The sequence below is a fragment of the Ciconia boyciana genome, chromosome 3 (genome assembly GCF_034638445.1).
Source record: "Ciconia boyciana chromosome 3, ASM3463844v1, whole genome shotgun sequence".
NCBI classification, from domain to species: Eukaryota; Metazoa; Chordata; class Aves; order Ciconiiformes; family Ciconiidae; genus Ciconia; species Ciconia boyciana.
Window position 1 is genome coordinate 39,658,693 of NC_132936.1, and position 22,662 is coordinate 39,681,354.

At 41.5% G+C, this 22,662-nt stretch overlaps 1 protein-coding gene across 3 annotated transcripts in view; it reads right to left on the minus strand.

The window, feature by feature from the left end:
- Positions 1 to 5,339: 5,339 nt before the first annotated feature.
- The window catches only part of SNAP91 (synaptosome associated protein 91), a 71,765-nt gene continuing 54,442 nt past the window's right edge, over positions 5,340 to 22,662 (minus strand). Inside the window, exons 22-31 of one of the 3 annotated variants that reach the window (XR_012041384.1) lie at positions 17,800 to 17,937; positions 16,374 to 16,523; positions 14,976 to 15,006; positions 13,649 to 13,760; positions 12,739 to 12,762; positions 10,490 to 10,573; positions 10,315 to 10,419; positions 8,794 to 8,925; positions 8,010 to 8,110; positions 5,340 to 6,761 (exon numbers count right to left, since the gene is read on the minus strand). Coding sequence is in view for 2 of the 3 variants with exons in the window: in XM_072855386.1 (XP_072711487.1) it covers positions 8,836 to 8,925; positions 9,026 to 9,052; positions 10,315 to 10,419; positions 10,490 to 10,573; positions 12,739 to 12,762; positions 13,649 to 13,760; positions 14,976 to 15,006; positions 16,374 to 16,523; positions 17,800 to 17,937 (761 nt within the window). In the remaining variant the exon portion in view is untranslated. Of the gene's footprint in view, positions 6,762 to 8,009; positions 8,111 to 8,793; positions 8,926 to 9,025; positions 9,053 to 10,314; positions 10,420 to 10,489; positions 10,574 to 12,738; positions 12,763 to 13,648; positions 13,761 to 14,975; positions 15,007 to 16,373; positions 16,524 to 17,799; positions 17,938 to 22,662 lie in introns of all 3 variants that reach the window. The other 2 variants (XM_072855386.1, XM_072855388.1) reach the window with 2 other exon arrangements.

A 22,662-nucleotide genomic window follows, 5' to 3' on the forward strand; every position in this document is an offset into this window, starting at 1 on the left:
TTTAAAATATAAAGGGAAGTTTTAGAGAGAGAGAAAAAAAAGAATTAATTATTAGCCAAATAACTAGCCTAATGTAATTTCACATAAGTTTAGGAGGATGCTTAAAAACAGCCCACGCACAAAACCAGATGCACTGCTGGGTGACGGGTATGCAATTCGAGTTAACCGAGCTTTTGTGTCAAGTAAAAATTAGCTACAGTGTATTGAATGCTGCCTTGCCTCTCTCCCTGTCTGGGCCTGGACCATGCAGAGAATAAAACATTTTAGCCATCCTACAGGCATCAAATATTTTGAGAGAGAAGCAAATTTCCAGCATGACTTGCCTTGGAGCCAAGGGCTCTATAAGCAAATTCTGCACAACCAGATCTTCAAGAAAGCATAACAAGGTAAGCAGCTGGATTTCCATCAATACCATTTCTGAAATGAGTGCTGTATTGAGCTATGGGAAAGTGGTTTTGGTCAAGCTGCTGCAAAGGTTCGCAGGAAGAAACACAAAGCAAACTGTGATGCTGGTGGCACAGGAGCCAGGCAGCGAGGCAAAGTTGCTAGCTGCCTGCAAATGTTTATATATAAATTTAAATATATATATTTATTCGTACATTTAAATATATATTTAAAATCAGGACAGCTCATGTCCCGCAAAGTTCAGGGCTGAGCAAGGTCCGGTGTGTTTGCTCATCCCTGAGCAGCAGGGATGCTAGACAGGTGCTAGATACCGTCATGATGGGGTGGAGGTGGCCTGGGAAGTGGCGATTGCAGTACACTGCTGGAAACCTCTTCTTCCAAGCACAAAGGGAATGGTGTGCTCTATCCCAAAGGCGTGCCCACAGAAATAGCTCCTAAAATTTGGTTCTCCTAGACAAGTGGAAAGACCAATACCTCAAAGTGGCTGAAGCCCTGTGAACAACAGAAGACAGTTCGTGCAAAGGTTCAGAAGAGATCAGTAGATTCAAAGATGCCCTAATACCTAAACCAGAATTTGTATAGTAAGGCAATCTTATTTATACAGCATGCTGGTCTCAATATTACTAATTTTTCCCCGTTTCTTCCTTTGCTAATCTACTGAACTTGTTTCTTCCTTTGCTAATCTACTGAACTTGTTTCTTCCATGTTTCAAAAGTGAAGTGATCTATTCTCCTTGATTTTTCAAAATAAAGCCAAATTTCAAGGTTTTGAAACTGCTCTTTCAGTTGGCTGGAGCCAGTGTGGGATTATTCTAGTAAGGAAGAATCACTAAAAACCCTCTTGATTGATCAACCCAGACTGACAGGGTATAATTGTAGACACATCATAGATACATAAAGCATAGTCTTATAATTAACTTTAGAATTTAACTGGTCCTACTCTTGCGTTTGAGTAGTGTTTAAAAAAAAAAATCCCCTTTATTTATACACAGACACACTCATAGTATGAAATACTGTTTTTTTTTAAAGCCTGGCGTCTGCTTGCACCTGGACCTTGCTCTTGTGCACAAAATCTGTTTGCTGACATTAAATACCCAAGCTGCAGGCCTGCAGTAGCTTACAGGGCTGAGGGCTCAGAGCTGTCCACTCCCTGGGGTCACTCTATACCCCCGCTGCACCATCACCCATCCCCTCCCTCAATTACAGACAACTTGCAGCCTGAAGAACACATCATCTATGCCCCACACCATTCCCTAGCGCATCCATCCTAGCCCACTTCTCTTTCCCTTCCTTAGTGCAATATCCCCACTCCCAGACAGGCAGTCTCTTTCCAGGCCTGGGTGGGCAAAAGTACAGGCAAGGACTATGGGAAGGAGCAACCTGACGTTCTTAAGAGGGCAGGGGAGGATCCCTCCTACCCTGTGCAACAGAGATCCCACCAGCCTCTGCAGTTATCATTGCTAACTAACCTGTCTCCAACTACCAGTCTACCTCTGAAAGACTGACTCAGCTTTCCCTTTCATCTGAGATCATAGTTCCTTGGATCTTTGCATCTTTACAGCAGCTTCATGGAGCACGTGCCTTCAATGTACCTGCTGTCACGCTTAGTGGTATGAAATCTCTGCTTCCAACAGAGTGGGTTGGTGCTTTGGCAAGACCTTCAAAAAAGATGGCTACTTCAGGTATTTACGATATTGAGGTAAACTGACAAATATCTTCCATCATACTAAAACTATATTTCAAAAATATGGGTCAAACTTCACCATGTTCAACCATGAACGTTTGGATGTAGGTGCTTTACAGTGCTGTTGCAGGGCGGACATTCAGCAGACCTTCACAGGTTCCCCTACACTGCCAGAGAAGAGGTTTGCTCTCCTTAGTCCTTGCAGCGGATGTCATTTGCTTCAGCTTCTGCTTCTGCTCTACCACCTTTGCTAACTCCCAAAGGCAACTCTTCTTACACCTACAATTGCATTCAGAGATGTCTTGGGCAACAGAACAAGCATCAGGTCTTTGCTACCCACATCACTGAAGAGGTAGTGAGGCTTTAGGAGCCAAGATGTGGAACAGAAAAAATGGTAGTGCTGTCTGCTTTAAAATATGTATAGCCTCTCTCCTTCTGTAATCCCATCTCTGAAATTCTTATTTTGCTCCCTCATTACCACTCAGCGTCTGCCACTTCCCACACTGCTCACAGCGCTAGCAATATACAGTACATAGAAAAGAGGTTTTCTCTTTTAATAAAATTTCTGATATATTTCATGTTCTAGAAGAGCTGGATCACTAACTCAGTGTATCATCTTTGTGTCACTGCCACTACTCCTACCAGAGGAAGTTTCAGTTGGCTTTTCTAGGCATTAAGAGTTATTGGGACTTTTTTTTCCCCCCATGCAGAATAAGTTGCCTGAGCAGGCAGCTCTTATTCTGGGGCAAGAGCTGGGGAAGGATGGGCAGGAGCAAAGATTCATGCCAAAAAGACAAAGCAGTATATCAGCTGTGGCTACTGGACATTTCATGAACTAGATGCTGTCACCCACCAGTAAGTAGCACCTCATATTACCCAAGTCTCAAGTGCATTTATAAAGCAAATTTTCCCCTCCTCCCCACCAGCTAGTTTTTGCTCTAGACTTCCCTGCTTGGTTTCTAAGGCAAGTCTCTAGCCTTTGCAGTTGCCTTACTAAATAGCAAGAAGGGAAGTTCGGGTAGCAGCCTGATCTTGCAACCAGCCTGAAATGCTAAGGTGGTCCCCAGGATCTTAGACGAGAACAACAATTTAGTTCTCACCATCCAGGCTTTCACCTGGGGAAACACCAGCATCAATCCAGAAGCCCTCAACTCAAGCTACAGTACATTTTGAAAGGCATTCATTATAAAACACAGCTAAAAGTCTCAAATAAAGCTAATTAAAATTAATGACAAATGAATGGGGAAGAGGAGTAGGAGACATTGCTAAACCCAAAACATTCAAAAAATGAGTCAGTTCTGAGGAACAAGTTGGGGTTTTTTTGTTCAAATCTCTACAGTAAGCTGAGTCCATGTTCTCCAGGTATTTACCACCCCTTAAGGCATCCAAGGCTTAAGGGAGAGCTACAAGTCTCATGTGGCCAGAGGTGCCAGCTTCTAAAGAAGCCAGCACACAGAACAGCAAGAGCTTGGGTAAAGGACATATCAGCCATCTGAAACCTGTCCTCCCCTCATGAAAAATGCAGGGGAAGGAGATACTTTTTTTCCTCCCACAGATGGGAGTCCTCCTCCCCATCCAATCTATAGCTTGTGTTGAGAAGTGGTTAGTCATAGCAGGACACAGATGCGTTCATGCCTGGATGAGGAAACTCAGATGATAACAAGAACATGTTCTCGTCTACAAGCCAGGAGACAACCACTTGTTTTCCTTGCAAGCCAGATTTTATAACTCCTTTGTGATGGGAAGAACAAGAGAGTCACTTTTCTTTAGCCTTACTCAGCATACCGGGGAAATACATTGGTTTTACTTCCCACAGTGCATAAGCTTCTTGCTCTTCCACCAAGTTCACTTTCTGTCCGGGCTTCTATTTCCTCACAGGATATCAAATGCCACACACACTGCAGGCTTGCACAGAGTTGTTGGCCATGAGATGTATAGAAGACTAACAAGAACGAGGACCAAGGGTTGTGCACATGGACAAAGCTGATGCAGAAAGGCAATTACTGCATGGCAGAGGCATGTACCTGGCAATGAAAGAGCCCTCACGCTGAGGTTTGGCCCCTTGAAACACGTAACATTGCAAACATTCATTTGCAATTCAGTGAGTAGTAGTTCATCACCTTAATTTGAATGAGACACTAATGAACTGGTCTGAATATACACGTTTGGTTATGACTATCCCCTGAAAATGCTGTCCTTACTTTGAGGAGACATGCATACCATGGTGGTAAGAAGTCAAGCACTCCCTGCATTTGGCAACACGTAGCACATAGGAAGGATGGCCAAAACCATGGTGAGCCTTTCTGGGCGTGCTGTTACTGACCTTGTTCAGGTCTTCATGCTAAATAGTGAAAACACAGTGATTTGCCGAGCCTTACAGATTTCTAATCCAGAACACCCTGACTCAACAGGGCACTCATCCTGAGGCTGAAGTATAAAATCAACTTTTCCAAGACCAAACTTGACAGATTCAGAATACCAACATAGTAGCAAGTTAAAACAAAAAAAAAACCCCAAAAAACAAAAAACCACAAAAAACCCCCACAAAAACCAAACCAAAAACCGCTTAAGCAATGGCACACCCCTACTGGTTGCTCAACTTGGAAATGTCTCTGAAATCCAATTCAAGATTCAAACCTTACCAGAGCGTGACTGAGTCATTTCAGTGTTTTGTTGTTTACAACGTACTTCGAAGTAACCCTTGGCACTCAGTACTGCTTCATCACTTCATTTTGCTTCTAAATCAAGGAGGTCTCTAGTTAGTCACCTCATACCAGAAAGACTCTAATGTACTGGACTGTATGAAACGTTTTCTCCTCCTTTCATCCCGCCATAAGACGAACCACAGCACAAGCAATTCCTGTAGCATCGTAGCTGTGCTAGCTCTCAATAAGATGTTGAATGATACCTCAATAGGAAAGAAATCAGGACCAGTATTACAAACTTTCACAGTTCCAATATTATTCTAGTTTAAGGAGATTAAGAGCTTTAATAAAGACTCGGAGGTGTTATAGGTCAAACTATAGAATTCTCCTCTCCCCACTTTACTTGTGGCTTTGTGCTCGGTCTGGCTTTGTATGGATCTCTTCTGTACTGATGAAAGATCAGCAGAAGTCACTACCATGTGCAGGTAGTGACTTCTACAGTGACTATCAGTGTCAGGACCTATACACATTTTTCCCCTCTCAAAGTGTATTATTGTGCTAAACATCTCAATGATCATGAAACTGGCAACAAGATATTTACTTTGATCAAGGTGTTTATTGCATCTCAGAGGGCACACATGCACTGGGGTTTTTTGTTTTGGTTTTTTTGTTGTTTATTTGTTTGGTTTTTTTTAACTGAAATACAAAGAAGAGCCATTTTGAAATTAGCTTTTTATAGAACTTTCCCATTACGGTGTATGTTATCCCCACAGCAAATTCAGATACAACCACTTTTAATGGTACCATACATTGATTAAATAGTTCATTTGAAAGACTTTAGGTGAATATCTTTCCAACCCGATATGCCTTTACAGAGAACTGCCAAGCCACTTGTAACACTGATCAACAGTGACCTCATTAAAGAGTCAAGATCTTACACCAAGCCATCAGCAGAAACAGTATGAGAACAAATGAAAATTAAAGAAACACAGTATGTACAGTAAAGGGCATGGATCTCTGGATCAGAATTAAATCTAATCACCAATAGTACAAAAGCTACTCACAGCGCATTTGGGGCAATGGAGTAAACACTAGCCTAAGGCATACACAGGTAAGCACTAAATTAAGAGATGTACGTAAGAACTGAACAGAGATGAGTAACATCACTTGTAATGTTTTGACTACAGATATACCAAAGAGTGCTCTCATATTTGAAATCCCTTAATGCCAGCAGAACTATGGTTGCTTTTTCCAACTACATGGAGAGAAACTGACCCTTTACTTATTTTCAGTGCATTTAGCAAGAACTGATAAATATGCCAATTTTAAATGCAAAAACTTAAATAATTAAAATAGATTTTAAAATAAAACCAGCAATAAATATGGTATTCTTTCAGATATGATTTTTCATTCTTGGTAAATCATCAAAAAAGTATTTGTTATGGAAGTTTACCTCTATATTACTTTAAATTATCTTAACATATACAGTGCCACAAAAATAAAACATTTTTTCACGACAATTGAGATTCTTGTGACTGGAAAAAAAATGTATTCCACACAATTTCATAAGTACTTTCCTTACTATCTGGTATTATCACACTATGTTTCATAACAGATAAAGGAGAAATTGAGTCTTAGGGAAATTTTAGGTGTCCTCAAAAAGTTATATACATTGAAACCTTCAAAAACCACAGACATCGCTCCAAATGGCTCACCAAACAACAGCTGCATAATCTGCCCCCATGGGATAGGTTCAGAAAAGCACTAGAAGGCATCAGAAACATACATCCATTGTTTAAATTGTAAAACACAAATAACCCAAGTACACAAATTTCGAGAGAGTAGGGATAACAGCTAAGGTAGTACACATTCCTAATGTTCACTTTCACAGCTGTGCTACACGTTTCAGGAGGAAGAGAAAGTCTGAGTAAGCACTGGGTTTGGTACTGGTGGCTCACTTTGAAACTCTGAGCATCTGTTTGTAGACTCCAAACTCACATTTTTATCATCCAGTCAGAAAAACTGCAGCTGTGAAAACAGAAAAGTATTAGATGAAAACTGGAATAATGAGTTAGATCAAGCACGTTCTAGAGAAAGCACCAAATCTGCTCATCACTTCATACCTCAAAGGAGTTACCAGTTTTTAGTGAAGCAGCAGTCTTCCCACAGACGGTTATGAATCCGTCTACTACAAACCCAAGTCAAAAGCAGTGAGTCCTAGCAATGAAGGTGCATCTCCACTCCTGGCCACCTCTACCAAGCTCCAGTTACACCTCCCCGGGGCTGGAATTTGCAGAAAGGGGAAGTGGGACTGGGTGGTGTCTGCTAAGAGCAGCCTGATCCCATCCACTGCTGCTAACTCCAGTGCAGAGGAGGCTTAGAGCAAGTCTTAGAATTAAGCTCTAGGTAGAAGGAAAAGGGACTTATGAAGAAGGCTTTGACAATATGTAATGATTGTCCCCTCCTCACCTGCCAAATTATTTTAGTCTTAATTAAAAAATGCCTACTGTACTTCTATATTATTATTTTTTAATTGGCTTAAGTATTAAATTCAATCTGATGTTCCTACTTGGCCCTCTTCACATCCTTCTCCAAGAGTTTTTGCTTTTTTTTCCTTCCATTCTGCAGTACTGTTTTTTTGCCTCTCCTCCCTTTTTTCTTTTTATTTACTCTGTTCTTCCTCACTGTTGTTCTACACAGCACTGCTCAGGACCTCATGCCTTAACATTCAGAAAAGCAGTGCCTTGAAAAATTGTATGGTGGGGGAGAGCACTAGCTGGCAGCAGTTAAGAGATGCAAACAACCTTCCATGATGATCAGGATACCTAAGTATTTCCTCTTTTGATTCCTTCACACCTATGATACCAAATCTGTTTCCACACCCACAAGACTGGGACAAGCCTCTTTGCCCCCAGTATTTGTACTCTGTTAGGATTCTATTTGTTTCATTATTAATTTCAGGAAAAAAACAAACCCATGAACCCTTGGATTGAATGGAAACAAGGCAAAAGACGGAAGTTACAGATTGAAGACAACTTCTCCTGGCAGTCACTTTTGGCAAAAAAAGTAGCTAAAAGTCAAGCTTTCAGGCTAAAATTAAGAGTGTGGACAGAGAATTCAAGTTTCTGTTTAAACCACCACATTATCAGTGCATGTTTCTACCTAGCTCTGCATCTACAATTTTATCAGTCATATTCAATCTACCAGCCTAATCAACATCTGTGTGCCAGACACGTACCACAGCGTAACATGCTTAGGCAGGCAGTCACAGAATACCTTATCGTTTACAAGAAATCCTTGATGTTAAGATCCGCTAATGGGTCCTTTGTTGGAGGTTTCTTGGGACTCTGAGTAGCAGGAGTTGGGCTTGGAGAAAGCTAACAGACGCCAGCCAGGAAGGCAGAAAAAACCAAAGCAGACAAGGATACACAAGCATTAGGTAGATATAGCTGGTTCCCACACAAGCACATTGCAAGCATACAAAATTCTAAATTTTCTTTAAGTTCAGTGTGTTGCCATTTTGCTCAAGCATTGTTTAGACTCCATCCTTACTACAGGGCTAACAATGTTTGGCTGGTTTAATGGACACTGCTACAGAAACTGCATATACTAATTAGCATAGCTTCAAATCACTCTCTCCCTGTAAGACAGAATGGTGTTAGGATCATCAACCCAGACAGAAGTTAAGCAGTTGTTAGATGTTAAACACCAAGGTGCAGAATAAGCAGAGTGTGCGCTGCAAAGTACGTCTGAAAATCCCAGCAACTGGCATTTAAGTACAAGTTGTTCTACGTTGGTAGTGTAAGTAACAGCCCGAAGTGTACCAGCGATGTGACTATATTATACTCTGTTCCTGCTCGGTAGGTATAAAAATCATCAGTTATTCCACAGAAAGTGTCAGTTTTTCAAGTTCCATGCAACCCTTTTCACTACGGAGCCAAATGATTCTCCCATCCTGACCTTACTCGCCTCTGCCTCCACCTTACTCAAGCAACCAGGTGTTTTGCACTGAAAGAAACCCAGCAAGCTACCAGTCTAAACCAGTTAAACTTCCATTTACTGAGAAACAGCTGTCATCCAAGAACTTGAGACCTTAGCTTGTTCATAAGCAGAAGGTTGGTTTTCTGAAGAATCCTCTTGGTGGGCTGGGAAGGAAGATGCAGAGTGCAGCTCTAGTAAGTGTTGTCAAAATCTGAACAGAATAGGAATGCCCATCAGCTCCACTTTGAGCTTTACTCAAATCTCCCCCCAAAACAGATCTTGGTCATAGTTAGATGTAGGAGACTTTAAACCTGTTCTATTGGTCTTGTACAAGGGAACTGAAAAAAAACAAAAAAAAAAATCAAAGTGGTTCATGTGATCTGCTGCAAGTCAATGGTTGGCTTGGACAGGCGTACTCTTCACTGCGTAAAAAAAATGGCTGGATGGCCAGGCCCAGAGAGTTGTGGTGGATGGAGTTAAATCCAGTCAGAGGCCGGTCACAAGTGGTGTTCCCTGGGGCTCAGTACTGGGGCCAGTTCTTTTAAATATCTTTATCAATGACCTGGATGAGGGGATCGAAGGCACCCTCAGTAAGTTTGCAGACACCACCAAATTGGGCAGGACTGTTAATCTGCTTGAGGGTAGGAAGGCTCTGCAGAGGGGCCTGGACAGGCTGGATGGATGGGCTGAGGCCAATTGTATGAGGTTCAACAAGGCTAAGTGGCCACTCCTGCACTTGGGTCACAACCACCCCATGCAGTGCTACAGGCCTGGGGAAGAGTGGCTGGAAAGCTGCCTGGTGGAAAAGGACCTGGGGGTGTTGGTTGACAGCCGCCTGAATATGAGCCAGCAGTGTGCCCAGGTGGCCAAGAAGGCCAACAGCATCCTGGCTTGTATCAGAAATAGTGTGGCCAGCAGGAGTAGGGAAGTGATCGTGCCCCTGTACTCGGCACTGATGAGGCCGCACCTCGACTACTGTGTTCAGTTTTGGGCCCCTCACTACAAGAAAGACATTGAGGTGCTGGAGCGTGTCCAGAGAAGGGCAATGAAGCTGGTGAGGAGTCTTGAGGAACAAGTCTTGAGGAACAGCTGAGGGAACTGGGGTTGTTTAGCCTGGGGAAAAGGAGGCTGAAGGGAGACCTGAACGCTCTCCACAACTACCTGAAAGGAGGTTGTAGAGAGGTGGGTGTCAGTCTCTTCTCCCAGGTAACAAGCGATAGGACAAGAGGAAATGGCCTCAAGTTGCACCAGGGGAGGTTTAGATTGGATATTAGGGAACATTTCTTCACCAAAAGGGTTGTCAGGCTGCCCAGGGAAGTGGTTGAGTCACCGTCCCTGGAGGTTATTTAGAAGACATATAGATGTGGCACTTAGGGATATGGTTTAGTGGTGGACTTGGCAGTGTTACCTTAACGGTTGGACTTGATGTTAAGGGTCTTTTCCAACCTAAATGATTCCATGATTCTAAGTCAGGCAGCTGATACTATAAGAAATCTCTTTTACAGTCCTACAACTAGAATTGAACTGAGATCATGCATACACAAGCTACTTTCTACAGAAATGGAGAGCAACTAAAGATTCACCTAGCAGTAACACTTACCTGTACACTAGGGCCAGTGGCAGCTCCAAACGGTGGCCTCATCATAGGCTGCCCGTACATAACTGGCTGCTGGGGCATCATGGGTACGCCTGTGCCTGCTGGGGGCTGTAAATTAATGCAGTGTGAGTAGGGTTCTGGGTGAAGAATGGAGAGCAGCGTAACAAAAGAGACTCACCATCCCAAATGCTGGTCCTGGCTGTGGGACAGGTGGAGTACCTCCTGTGGCAGGAACAGCACTTGCTGGAGGCACGGCTCCCGTCTAAAAAAATATTTTTTTTAATTAAAAAATGCAAGAATGTCTGTAACACCAACTATGTGGAAACTGCATGGAATCTCCAGCATTCTCAAAGTTGTTCTGGTAAGTAGGACTGCTATGTAGCAGATAATAACTAACCTCAAAACCACAATGCTTCAAAGAATAAGAGAACTGAATGAGTCCTTACACTGATGCTCAGCTTGCTTTTTCATAAGAAAGCAAGGGTGACAGACCCCATTCTCTTCATGAATGGAGTCCATTTACTGAATACAACTCAAAATAGGCCCAAGAAAATATGTACTCTCCTCCTCCTTCTACATAGTGTAAACAAGCATCCCAATTTCATAATGGATAGACAACACACTATTGCACTTGTTGTAGCACTGTATTTTAGTAAAAGCTTAAGCAGATTGTAAAGCTAAGGGAAGTAACTGCTATAATTAGTTTCCAATTAAAAAGAAAAGGTATTTTTATGCAGTGAGATTCATTTCAGTTAAAGAATAAGTTCACACACTTAAGCCACAATCACAACCATTACATACTTTACTAAGGAGAGTTCAGTTTATCTTGTTATGCTTTCCATTCATATGCTTAACTTGTTATGATTTTCATTCAAATAACACAAGGAAAAAAAAAAGGTGATCTTTCACTAGGATTCAGGAAGAGAACTGTTAGGTTAGTAGTCTGACTGGATATATAGCACAACAGCATCTTTGAACAAGGCCACCCCACTTATCTAGCGGAACCTACACATCATCCCTTTTGGTTCCCCTGTCTGTAACTTCCCATGCACAGAGTCTCCTTATGGCCTTGAAAGCGTTCAAGTCTCTCCTTTTCACAAAAGTATATACAATCCAAATTATTAACAACTCTGAGGAGAGGCAGGAAGCATTCAAGGAAGGGATTTAAAAATGGTAGTAGGATTTTTAGGAATCTCTACTGCTATCGTATGGCCTAAGTATATTGGCATAATTTCTGAAGCTATTACAGAAGCTGTAGGGTCATGCCTGAGCCTCCACATCCTTACTGCTTACCTTGAGTCAGTTATATGCCACTGCACTTGGAAAGCAGCTAGCACACTTTCAGTTCAAAGGACAGTGTGTCTCTGGAGGTATGTTGGAATTACTCACTGCACAGTCCACTTCTGCAAATGCTGCATTTAGTGCCCTTGGTTGATCCTTGCTTCCAGACTAAAATATGCCAGTTTCTTAGGAAACTGGAGCCAAGTCAAGATAACCTGTTCCAGATCCATTAATCAGCAAACACCCTACAGTTTCTGGCTAATAATTATGAACCTTTTTTTCCAGTCTGAAAGTTTTCTGGGGAGCATTTCAATTAAAAGCTGTACTACGCTAGCAGCACAGCTGTACCCAAACTAAAACCAACATCTGGACACTTAGGTATGCAAAGCAAGGACTAGAAAGACACAGATTAATGACACCAGATGCAGTGATCTGACTGCAGCCACAGAACACATTGTAGCTCAAAATCCAGTCAGGCAGATGCCAAGAAAGTGGCTGCACAAACTGAATCTGCTTTTACCTCAAAGCACTAGGGTCACTCTAGGGAATGGGCTTTTATGAAATTCTGCTGATTTTAATCCAGAAGGCGAAAGGTCACAATTAAGGGAAGAAGTGACCAAAACTTAAGTGGTTCAACAGTGATGTGAAGGAAAGTTTCATTTTGGTCTCCACATTTATTTTTCCTGCAGATCTGGTTTTCTTTGGTTTCAAAAAATACTTAAGTGCATGATTTTGAAGAAATATATATAGCACCCATGTTTCGTGAAATGCTATCAAAACCACTCAGCTTTCCAGAAAGGCTAGTTAGTTATCAGATGGTAAAACTACTACAAGATCAGTCTGATGTTACAGAAGTCAGAAATTTCAGGTAGGACAAGCCATCAGACAGTTCACACCCAAGTAAAGCAAAAGACAGTTTGAAGCCATTATTTTCAAGCTTACAGCATAGAAATGGTTAATCACTACTACCATATTCAACACATTGCCTAAGAATTGTCTGCTGGACAGACAGTCCAAGAGCAGCCATGTTAGGTAGCTTCTTGCTAGTTTCAAGCCAGCGGTAATAACTGTAGCGCAGGTGAAGTGTTGTTAGTATCTTCGAGTTCAGCAAGTACGTACAATAAGAGATCGAAAAAATTCACTTACACTGCACAGTATTGCCCAGCCTTTCTATTAAGAAAAAAAGTTGACGTTACAACTAATACATTCAATGAAGTACCAAGTTGAGGGAATTCTTGTATCTTCCATAAGGTTAAGGAACAAGCTGGAACATGCTTAGAGTCACATTAACATCTGGATGTGGCAGCAGGAACTGAACTGGTCATGCTCCCCGTTGGCAGTCCTTTCTTTCCCCTCCCATCCCAACTTTTTTCAAATGGAGGCTGTTTTATGTCCTGTGTGACTTTGATGAGATGAGGTACGACCCCTCTTCAGATTACTCTTGTAGCTTATTCATTACCAAGTTGCTTTTGTGCCAAATTTAGATTTTTAGCTCAATTCAACCCTCTTCTCAAAGTCAGTGCCTTCTGATACATTTTACAGGGCAATCTTAACTTTTCCAACAGACTGCTTTACTCTGCTAAACAAGCTACCCACTTCTAATCTAACATCAATCACCTGATCAGTATGCATACTGTGTAGTCTTTTGACCTACTTCATTCAGGAAAGCTTGAGAAAAACCTGTTTATTTTCCCTCCTGCCAGTACTTCAGCTTTGGATCAATACCGTTGTCTTTTGGGCAATCGACCTAGGCCTGGTGCTGGCAAGACCTATACAGCTAACCACACACTTGGAAATGTCCACAGATATCAAGTGTACATGTAGAGTAAAATCTTGATACATACGCTTGTGTATTTTCATTGACCTGAACTCAATGATTTATTTATGCCAGCTGTAAATCTGGTCTTAAACATGGGACTTGAAACAGTCATATCATTTATACAGAGGCAAAGTCTTTAGCTGAAGTAGACAGGAGCAGTGCCTACATGTATGCTTGCACAGTCTCATAAAATATTGAGGTTTCAATACCAGTGGTATCGATTGATTAAGCACCTACCAATGGACCACTTGGGACACCACCAGTTGACCATGTTGCAGGTGCTACTTTTGGCTGCCAGTTGGCTCCTCCTGTTAACTTCTTCTCTCCAGCATTCCACTGAAGGTCTCCCCTAATAGAGACAGACAGAGCTATTATTTACACACCTTCACAGTGAAAGTGAAAACCAATTGTAGTATACATTAACGTTAGGCTTGCAGCTACATTAGTTTATGGTGTATGCAGTTTAAATAATTAACAGAAAGATACACTTTTAGTGCCACTCAGTTTCAAGGGTTGTTAGCAGTAGACACCAGTACACTCTATACTGAACTCAGTTACTTGTTATGGCCTTTGTGGTGAGAATTAAAGAGAAGTTTTACTTAGTATTGACTGAAGGTAACATATTATTGCATATACCCTTGCAAAGTAGGAAGAGGGACTGCTACTGCCTATTCTACTGGGGCCAGGCAGTACAGCTGCCTGCTAGAAGTCTTTGAAAGGTCATTTCACTGCTGGAAATCTTGCTCAGACAGCTGAAGGAGGAAAGCATTCAGTTCTGAAAAAAGTTGATAGATACAAGAGAAACAAATCATTCATAGAATAAAAGAGCTGTTGCAAAACCAGGTTTTGTTAGAGGCTGCTCTATCCAGAATAAGATACACCATTTGAATGAAGTAGATCGAAGGAAGCCAAGTTTTGGGGATAAACCTCGTGATGTGTTTATACATATCCCTCTTATCATCTCCACAGAGGCACAAAACATTTTGAAGTACACACATCATAAACTGGTCTTGCATACAGAGGAAGACTCAGCACAGAAGCAAGCAGTTAGATTAAGAAGATACATTAAAAAATAAATGCAATGCTGTAAATATTTCTTCTTGCAAAAAGAAGCTTTTCACTGCATGGAATGAACTTCTTTTCTATTTTACAAGTATTCCAATGCCTACACGATAAGCACATCCAGCGTCTGTAAAAAGATAACAAAACTATTACATATTAGCCTAGATTACTGAGGGGAGCTATACAATTTATTATCTGGACTATTTGTTCATTTTAAGTTGTTTGGAAATCAGCTATCCAATATGAAGACAGTAATTTACAGAAAAAAAATTTTCTAAGGCTCAGATTAAAGCCAGCAAGTTTAAAAGCTATGTCAGGAACATCTAAATTATTCAGTGAACCTGTATAGAACAGAATACTTTTTCCAGAATTTTTCTGAACTGATTTTTTGGGGGGAGAGGGGGCACATAAATTCATTGATTCTTAATAAACACTAAAATAGATGTAAGACTATACAGCAGAGCTGAAAACTTTTTTTTTTTTTAAACAAAGTTGAACTTACTTTTTTGAAGTGGTACCAGAAATTCCAAGATCTGAAAATTGTAAGAAAAAAAGGAAAAAAAGAAGTCATGTGTTTAGTAAATGAAAGCATGTCAAAGTAACAGCTCACATTTCATTACACATGGACTTATACAGAGTAATAAAGTTTTGGCTGTCTTCATTGAGACAGCATCAGAGGACTGGCCATATCTACCCCTTTTTCAGGACAAACTCTTGAGGAACCCTGCAGATGTCTTATACTTGAGAAAGCCATTTTTGCTACATAAGCAAACCAAAGTAACAATATATTTAGGTCTACAAAACGCTAAGTTATATAAGAGCACCTAACTATTTACCATGAATGACAACACTAGTTTCTGTTCCTCATTATACATACGGAAATAAAAAGCTATTTTTCACATACACATAAACCTGAATGTTACCCGGAAGTTTTGCACTGTTTTATCTGCTTTATCATACATGGGAACTCAAAGTAGTTTCCTTAATTACTCTTTGGAAGAAGTTTTAAGCTAAGTTTTAAAGAATACTCTTCTCATATGACGAGTACAAGTCCTGTAAGTCACAAGCTGCTGTTTGATTTTCCTCCCCCAAACCTGGATATGACCAAATGACTTGCAGAAGAGGTTTCAAGTATTTAACAGTCCTGCTGACTTCTAAGCATGGTAGTTTCCCCCCCGCACCTAACAGCAGAGTATGCATCATAAGATCAGTTATATCTTTGCTGTGGTGTGTTTACATATACTAACAGAATATTCCATTTATATAATCCTCCAAAGTACGTCAGTAGTATTACACCTTAGCCTAGGTGGGCCTCTCTTAGGTTTTTCAGGGGGCTGCAGCTACTGACCTCTAGTTATAAAGGCTCTAGCCCTTTTCCTACTACAGGAAAGAGAACATTTTTTAGTTCAGCATTTCAAGAGTGTTTTGGACAGTTCACTGTCTGAGAGAAGGTCTGTTCTTGGCTGCTGTGCACTCCTCACCCCACTGCTCTCATTAAGCAAGAAGTCAGCTATTTGCGTCCACCAGCTTTTCTGCTTGAATTCCACAGTGCTATCAGATGCTTTGGACAATTTTCACCTTTCCTTCTGTTATTACACAGGGGCACATCCTTTAAAAGTCTGATGTGCCCCTGAATGTACCTGGGACATTCACACGTTACAAGTCATACCTACCAAACACATCCCATTATTTGATTCAGATCCTGGGCCCAAAGAGGGACGAGTTATGAACCCAGACTACCAGCTATCTGAATCAGGCCTTATTCCTGCCTGTAGCTTCCCTGATCTTCCCAGGGAAACAGGAGGACATATAAGCAAGCAAAAATAGACAGGTATTTGGCTCCATGGAGAAGTAACGTAGTTGTATGCCACACCTCTTAAAATCAAAATTTGTCACTTACTGCCTACTAAGTTTGCAAGAGACGAATCAAGATCACTTCCGAGGCCTTTGCTTGCTGCTGAAGCAGTGACTGTTGCTGTGGCTGAAGGTGCTATAGACTGACCGGAAGGAACCATAGTTGGCATAAGAAGATCACCTAAGCCATCAAACACTGGAAGTGAAAGGAAAGTGGGTTAGAACAGCAGCTGTGGTAAGAAAAACACTACCTGCCACTTTGCTGCTGCTCCAACAAATATTGCACAGACAACCACGTCACAAGTCTTACCAAAACACCGTTTGACATTAAAAGTAATGCCAACAAGGGCATGCATGTCATTTTACTAGACACTGAACGTACAGTAATCCTAAAAGCTGTACCGATGAGAACTGATATGAGAAGACATGCCTAAAAAGACTTTAATTGGAGAGTTGAATCTACATAGATACAGCACCACTTCCACATGACACTAGTTTTCTTATAGCCATCCTTAGAGAGATGTCAGATGCACACACATTTGTCAGGAGATATTCATTTAAAGGTTTTTAAAATGAACATCTTGCAGCAAACACCAGTCAGAATTACTGTGGTAAAGGCAGTCTTATACCTTGACATCTTACAGCAACAGGATTGAAAGTCTCAAGATGTTACTATTCACTTGCAAGCAGCAGGGAATCGGGAAAACCTACTAACATCTTATGAGATCAGAAGGAACCAGAACCACCCGCACTGACAGAGCTAGCCTCCTTAGTCCAGTCATCTAACTCAGAAGTTCATTTTTTAGATCCCTTGAAGTCAAACCGCCTGGTACATCTCATGCCAGTGTTCTATCTTCTGATCTGTATTTGAGGTACATGCTAATGTTAAGTCAACAGGAAGGGGTAGCATGTGCACTGGCAAGCAACCAAATAACCAAGCAGCAGTACTACTTCAACCTTTTTTTCTTGTACAGTTGCAGAACTCACCAATTTTAAGTTTGTAGCAAGGACCCAGCATGGAAAATATAGAATGGAAGAGATACAAACAAAATGACAGCAGTGATGAAAGTTTAAGCTTATAGTCAGGCAAAGAACACAACCCCAGCCTGTTTTGTGTACCTTCAGGTGCCATGCAAGCTCAAGAACAGCAGCAGCAGCAGCAAGATGACTTGCCTGTATACTTGATTTACAGAATAGTGTTTTTCTTGCATAATTCCTGATTCATGCAATCAAGCACATGCAAGGATGATGTTCACACTAGGTTTTTTTTTACTGACATGGTAGAATAAAAAAAGGGTACAAAGAGCTCTTGGGCACACACCAGCCTAAACACCACCCTGAGTTCTTCCAGTAGAGAAGGAACAGGGAAATCACTGATGCTGCCTGTACTCAGAGCCTAAATATGGTGTCATTAACTCATCTAACACATAAAACACATTAGAAAGTTCACAGGAAGAAACCCTGTGGCTCACCTGATGCATCAAATGAACTGCCAGTCGTTGGAGCTGTTGTCCCAAAAGCTGCATCAAAGTTAGGCTGTAGTAAGCTGGTTTGAGCTGGAGTGACTGGGGATGGTGATGGAGAGGGAGCAATAAAAGAACCTCCAAAGCCTTGAAAAAGCCACATAAGAGAGGTATGGACATTAGAGTTGGGCTGTGTTTAACAAAAGTTCAATCAATAGAAGGCAGAATGATACAGACAATTCTTACTAGACCATGGTAAATAACTCAGTACTACACAAGCATCTTTGGTATGCCAGGTATGACTCAGGGAATTTAAGAGTCGCCAATAAAGATTTTAAGGTTCGTTATTTAGATTTCTGCAGAGGCAGACCAATGGAGTAGAGAACACAATTCTTCTAGGTAAGTAATCTCACAGGCAGAATGCAACAAACAGGAATTAGTTCAGGAAAAAGAGAAACAGAGGACTAACTTGAGAAAAGCATATGATCACCCCTCAACTACTGTGGAATCTCAGTTCAGAAGGCAGTGTTCTACTAATCCAGTTTAGCCTCTCTCACCATCTTAAAACATCCTGGCCTCCCTCATCAAGATGTCTTCAAGCTGCTGCCACCCCAACCCCCCCCTCCCAATCCAAAGCAGGATCAACAGCATCCACAAGTGAACTGCTTGTAGGCTGGAGAATCTCCATGACTAAGGTTAATGTACATATTATAAACCCTGTATTTATATAAATAAACCCTACTCATGGAGATTCTCTAGCCTACAAGGATTGCACTCCCATGCTTGACTATTCTTAAAATCCCTCCCTTGCCCACGATATAATTTGATCTCCCTTGCAATTTAAGCTCATTTGTATTATCTACAGACTCTGGAAACTGATTAAATATGCAAAGACTCCATCAAAACGAGACCAGACATATGACACTTTCTCAATTCTCTTTAGTCTACAAGCCATTCCTCTTATTCAATCTCTTCTTGACAGTGATGTCCGAGACCCCTACACTACATCTTCAGTCTCTCAGCCTTGTTTTTCCCCAGCTGCCCTTGCATTGAAAGGATCAGACTGAGCTCAGTGCTCCAACCGTGACTACACAAATACAGCAGGAAGAGCGCTCTGCACAACCTGCAGGCTGTACTTTTTCCCCCTATATCAAAGTAGGAAGCGTATTATTTTGCCACAGCTGAGCACAAGACAGTGATGAGCCAGCACTCTACCACTGCCTTTAGTTTCTTTTTGGGGAACGTCCTGCCTTACAGTCTACTGTCCTTATTTGTCCAGCTAATCCTTGCTGCCTACGGACAGAAGCTTGAACATTCATTCATTTGAAATTTCTCCTTTAGATAATTTTCTTCAATTTGTAGACACCATTTTAAGTCTTATTCTCATCCAAAGTAAATACAGATCTTTTCACGTGGGTGAAATCTGAGAGATTAAGCATGATAGTTTCAACAATGTGACTGCTGGAGTAAGTACCAAATACAACTTACCAATTTAGAAGAGGTCATCTATTTACATTAAACCCTTATCACTACTTTCTGTCTTTTTACTGAGATAGTTTGTACCACTCTTGTTTAAGCAGTTAGCTGATTCCTTCCTTCCTCTTCTTTCTTCAGCTTTCTTTAGTTACCAGTTCAGTGGGAAAGTCAGCTTTTTAAAAATGGGAAAATAAAGAAAATTCTGAAGACTTTCTAACCACTTTTTTATCCAAACTGCGTTCCATGGTCACAGGATATATCGATTACAGCACATCACGCAGACATCTTACAAAAAGTGACAACAGCACATTTCCCAGCTATGAAATCAAGCATCTGCCAGACATTTAACTACGAGACAGACGGGCTAGAGCTCAACATAAAGAACTTATGCTCAAATTGTGAGCATCAACTATATCAAACGTTACTGTGAGATCTCAGACGCTCTCCTCGAAAACTGTGCTTTCTCAGAGAGCAAAGTAAGACTAAACACCAAACACTTAACAAATGTTGAAAGAATAAGAAATTTATACAAGCACACTTGATGCAAGCATCAGACTTATTTACACATTAGATGATGCATATTTTGGAAGAGGAGTTAACAGTAGCTACCTGTATTCAAACCAAAACCCTCAGCAGGGAAATGAGTGGTGTGCCATCACTGGGTCCTGGGCACCAGGCCAGCAACTTGCTGTACCACCAGCAAACAGGCTTTAGTTGTGGAACCCCTGGCCTATATGAACAAATACATTGGCCCCAGACAGAGCTGGGAGAGGACAGCAAACCTGACCATGCACTACAGGTCCAGGAGAACACAACCTGATCAGAAACACCTCATAAATTACATCCTTCAGCTGAAGCTTGTCAGGCTGCAGGCAATGACCGAAGACACTCAGATCATAACTTAAACTGCTCCCTTCAGATGCTACCAAACAAGGGAAGCCGGAGCGGGAAGCAGAGCAGCCTGCTTTCTGCAGTCTGAAGTAAAGAGCGCTTCAAAAGCCTGTGCGAGCTTCCCTGTGTTTCTACTTCAGGGTTCTGGCACCAAGAAGCCCTTATCACCCAAATCCTACTCTACAGCAAGTCACACGCTCACAGATGCTAACTCCGAATCTGGACAAATGCACTGGGATCAGAGATCTGCCCTCAGCTCTCCAAGGCCTGTTCTTGAAGCAGGTTTGTCTTGGGTAATTTAGGTTGGAAGGGACCTCTGCAGGTCAGCCAGCCCAACACCCTGCTCAAAGCTGGTCTAATCAAATCAGGTTGCCCAGAGATTTGCCTTGACACTTCCAAGAGGAGAGATTTCACCGCCTCTCTGGGCCACCTGTTGTCGTATCTGATCACCCTCAACATAAAAATAAAAAATTTCTAGTATTTAACTGGAGTTTCCCCACCCGCATTGCCTTTTTTCCTATCACTATGCAGCTCTGAGAAGAACCTGGCTAGTCTTCTCTGTATCCTCCAGTGAGGTAGTTCACACACCTATAAGGCCTTCCTTTTGCTTTCTCTTCTTAAAGCTGAATGGACCCAGTTCTCAGCCTCTCCTTGTATGTCATGTGCACCAGTCACCGTCTCGGCGGCCCTCCACTGAACTCACCGGTACATCTTGATCAGCCGCATCAAGAGATTCTCTAATACATGCCAGAAGTCCCCTGGATTACCTGCACCCAGCCATATTGCCCTTCCAGCACATACTATGGTGGTTAAAGTTGCCCATGAGTGCCAAAGCCTGTGATAGTGAGGCTTTCTCCAGCTGCCTAAAAAAGGCTTCCTCTGCTGCCTCTTCCTCATCCAGTGGTCTGTAGCAGACACCTGCTATACCACCACCAGTGCTGACCTGTCCTCTGATCCTTGCCTACAAACTCTCTTCTGGTTCATCACCTGTCCCAAAGCAAAGCTCCATGCATTCAACTATCTGCAAACAAGTACTAATCTCCAAAGAATCAGATCAGAAGCAGGTTGACAAGATACAGGGATGACAAAGGCAGCTGACTGCAGCAATTCCTGAAGCAGTGGAGCCAGCTAAAGACCCTGTGCTCAGTTAGATCCTTTCCATTTCCTGAGTGAGAACAAGGAGCTTGGCAGCAGGGCATGACACAATATCCATTTATAAGATTCTGTTTAGAAAGTTATGTAAGTTTTTGCAAAGCCCCACAAAGTGTCTGTTTCTGCAACTACAGAAGAGAGTTCTCCTCAGCTTCAGGTGAGGTTTGCATGATGACTGGTCTTCATCCCATAGCTTTTAGCCTCTTGTGCAATTTAACAGCAACATCAGGCAGGGAAGCCATAAAAATGCTTTAACAGATTAAGTTACTAGTTATCTAGGGCTTGCACAAGACCCAGAGTCAGTCTGCAGAAACAGCAGCAATCAAGTTACTGAGATGTGTTGTCTGGACATCCCCAGCCACCCGACATTAAGGTTGCTTTTACTTACACATTCAAGTAAGATTTCTTATAAGAACATGCTATTAGAGTACATACTTGGATACATATGCGAACAGTTTAATTGCATAGAAAGATCTAGAAAGGAAAATGGCTAGACTATCGTATTTATCAGCATAATTCTAGTCTTGTGTGGAGAGAGGCTTAGAAGAGTATGAAAAAAATTCCACGACATTTCTTAAGTGAGACAAGAAGAGACTAGCAACTTATTTGACAGCAGAACACTTAAGACAGTAATGCATAGTAAGTATACTCGTAACATTATGCATATAAACACTTAGTACAACCATAAACCATGAAGGACAAGCCTTCAGCCACCATATGAAATCTGGACAATCTTAAATTTAAAACTGGATTACACTGCAGGCTATACATCTGCCATTATCTAGAGTGAACAAATGCTTGGCAATATGCTGTGATGTTTACAGACTCTCTCTATCTGCCAAACAGAGATTCAAATCTACTTGGAGCCCTTTTGAATATATATAACCAAAAACAAAATAAAAAAAATTTAAAATCACCTGTTCACCCCAACTGCTTCAGGTCTGCTTGAGTGTTTAGACTTATGACACCACTTTTATAATTTAGGGTTTGATTTAATGTGACTCATCAGATTCAGAGAGCATACTGCTGAAGTTTAAGCCATCTGGAGCATAATTCCTACTAGAATTAAGTTTAGTTACAGATAAGGACATAAAATATTTTGTATTGTAATGTTTGCATAAACAGGATTAGCTTCTTCCCAACATCTTTGCACCCAGTCCCCCGATAACGCACACAACTGCAAATGACTGGTATGTTTCAGAACCTACTAGTTAAAGCCTGATCTCCAGCCTTAAGCTATCCATAGGCTAACTAATACAAAGACTTATTAAAGCAATATTAAAACAAAAGGTGGTCTTCTACCTTAAAATCCTGAAGCAGCCTGTACTAAAGCTTTAGCATGCATTTATGCAT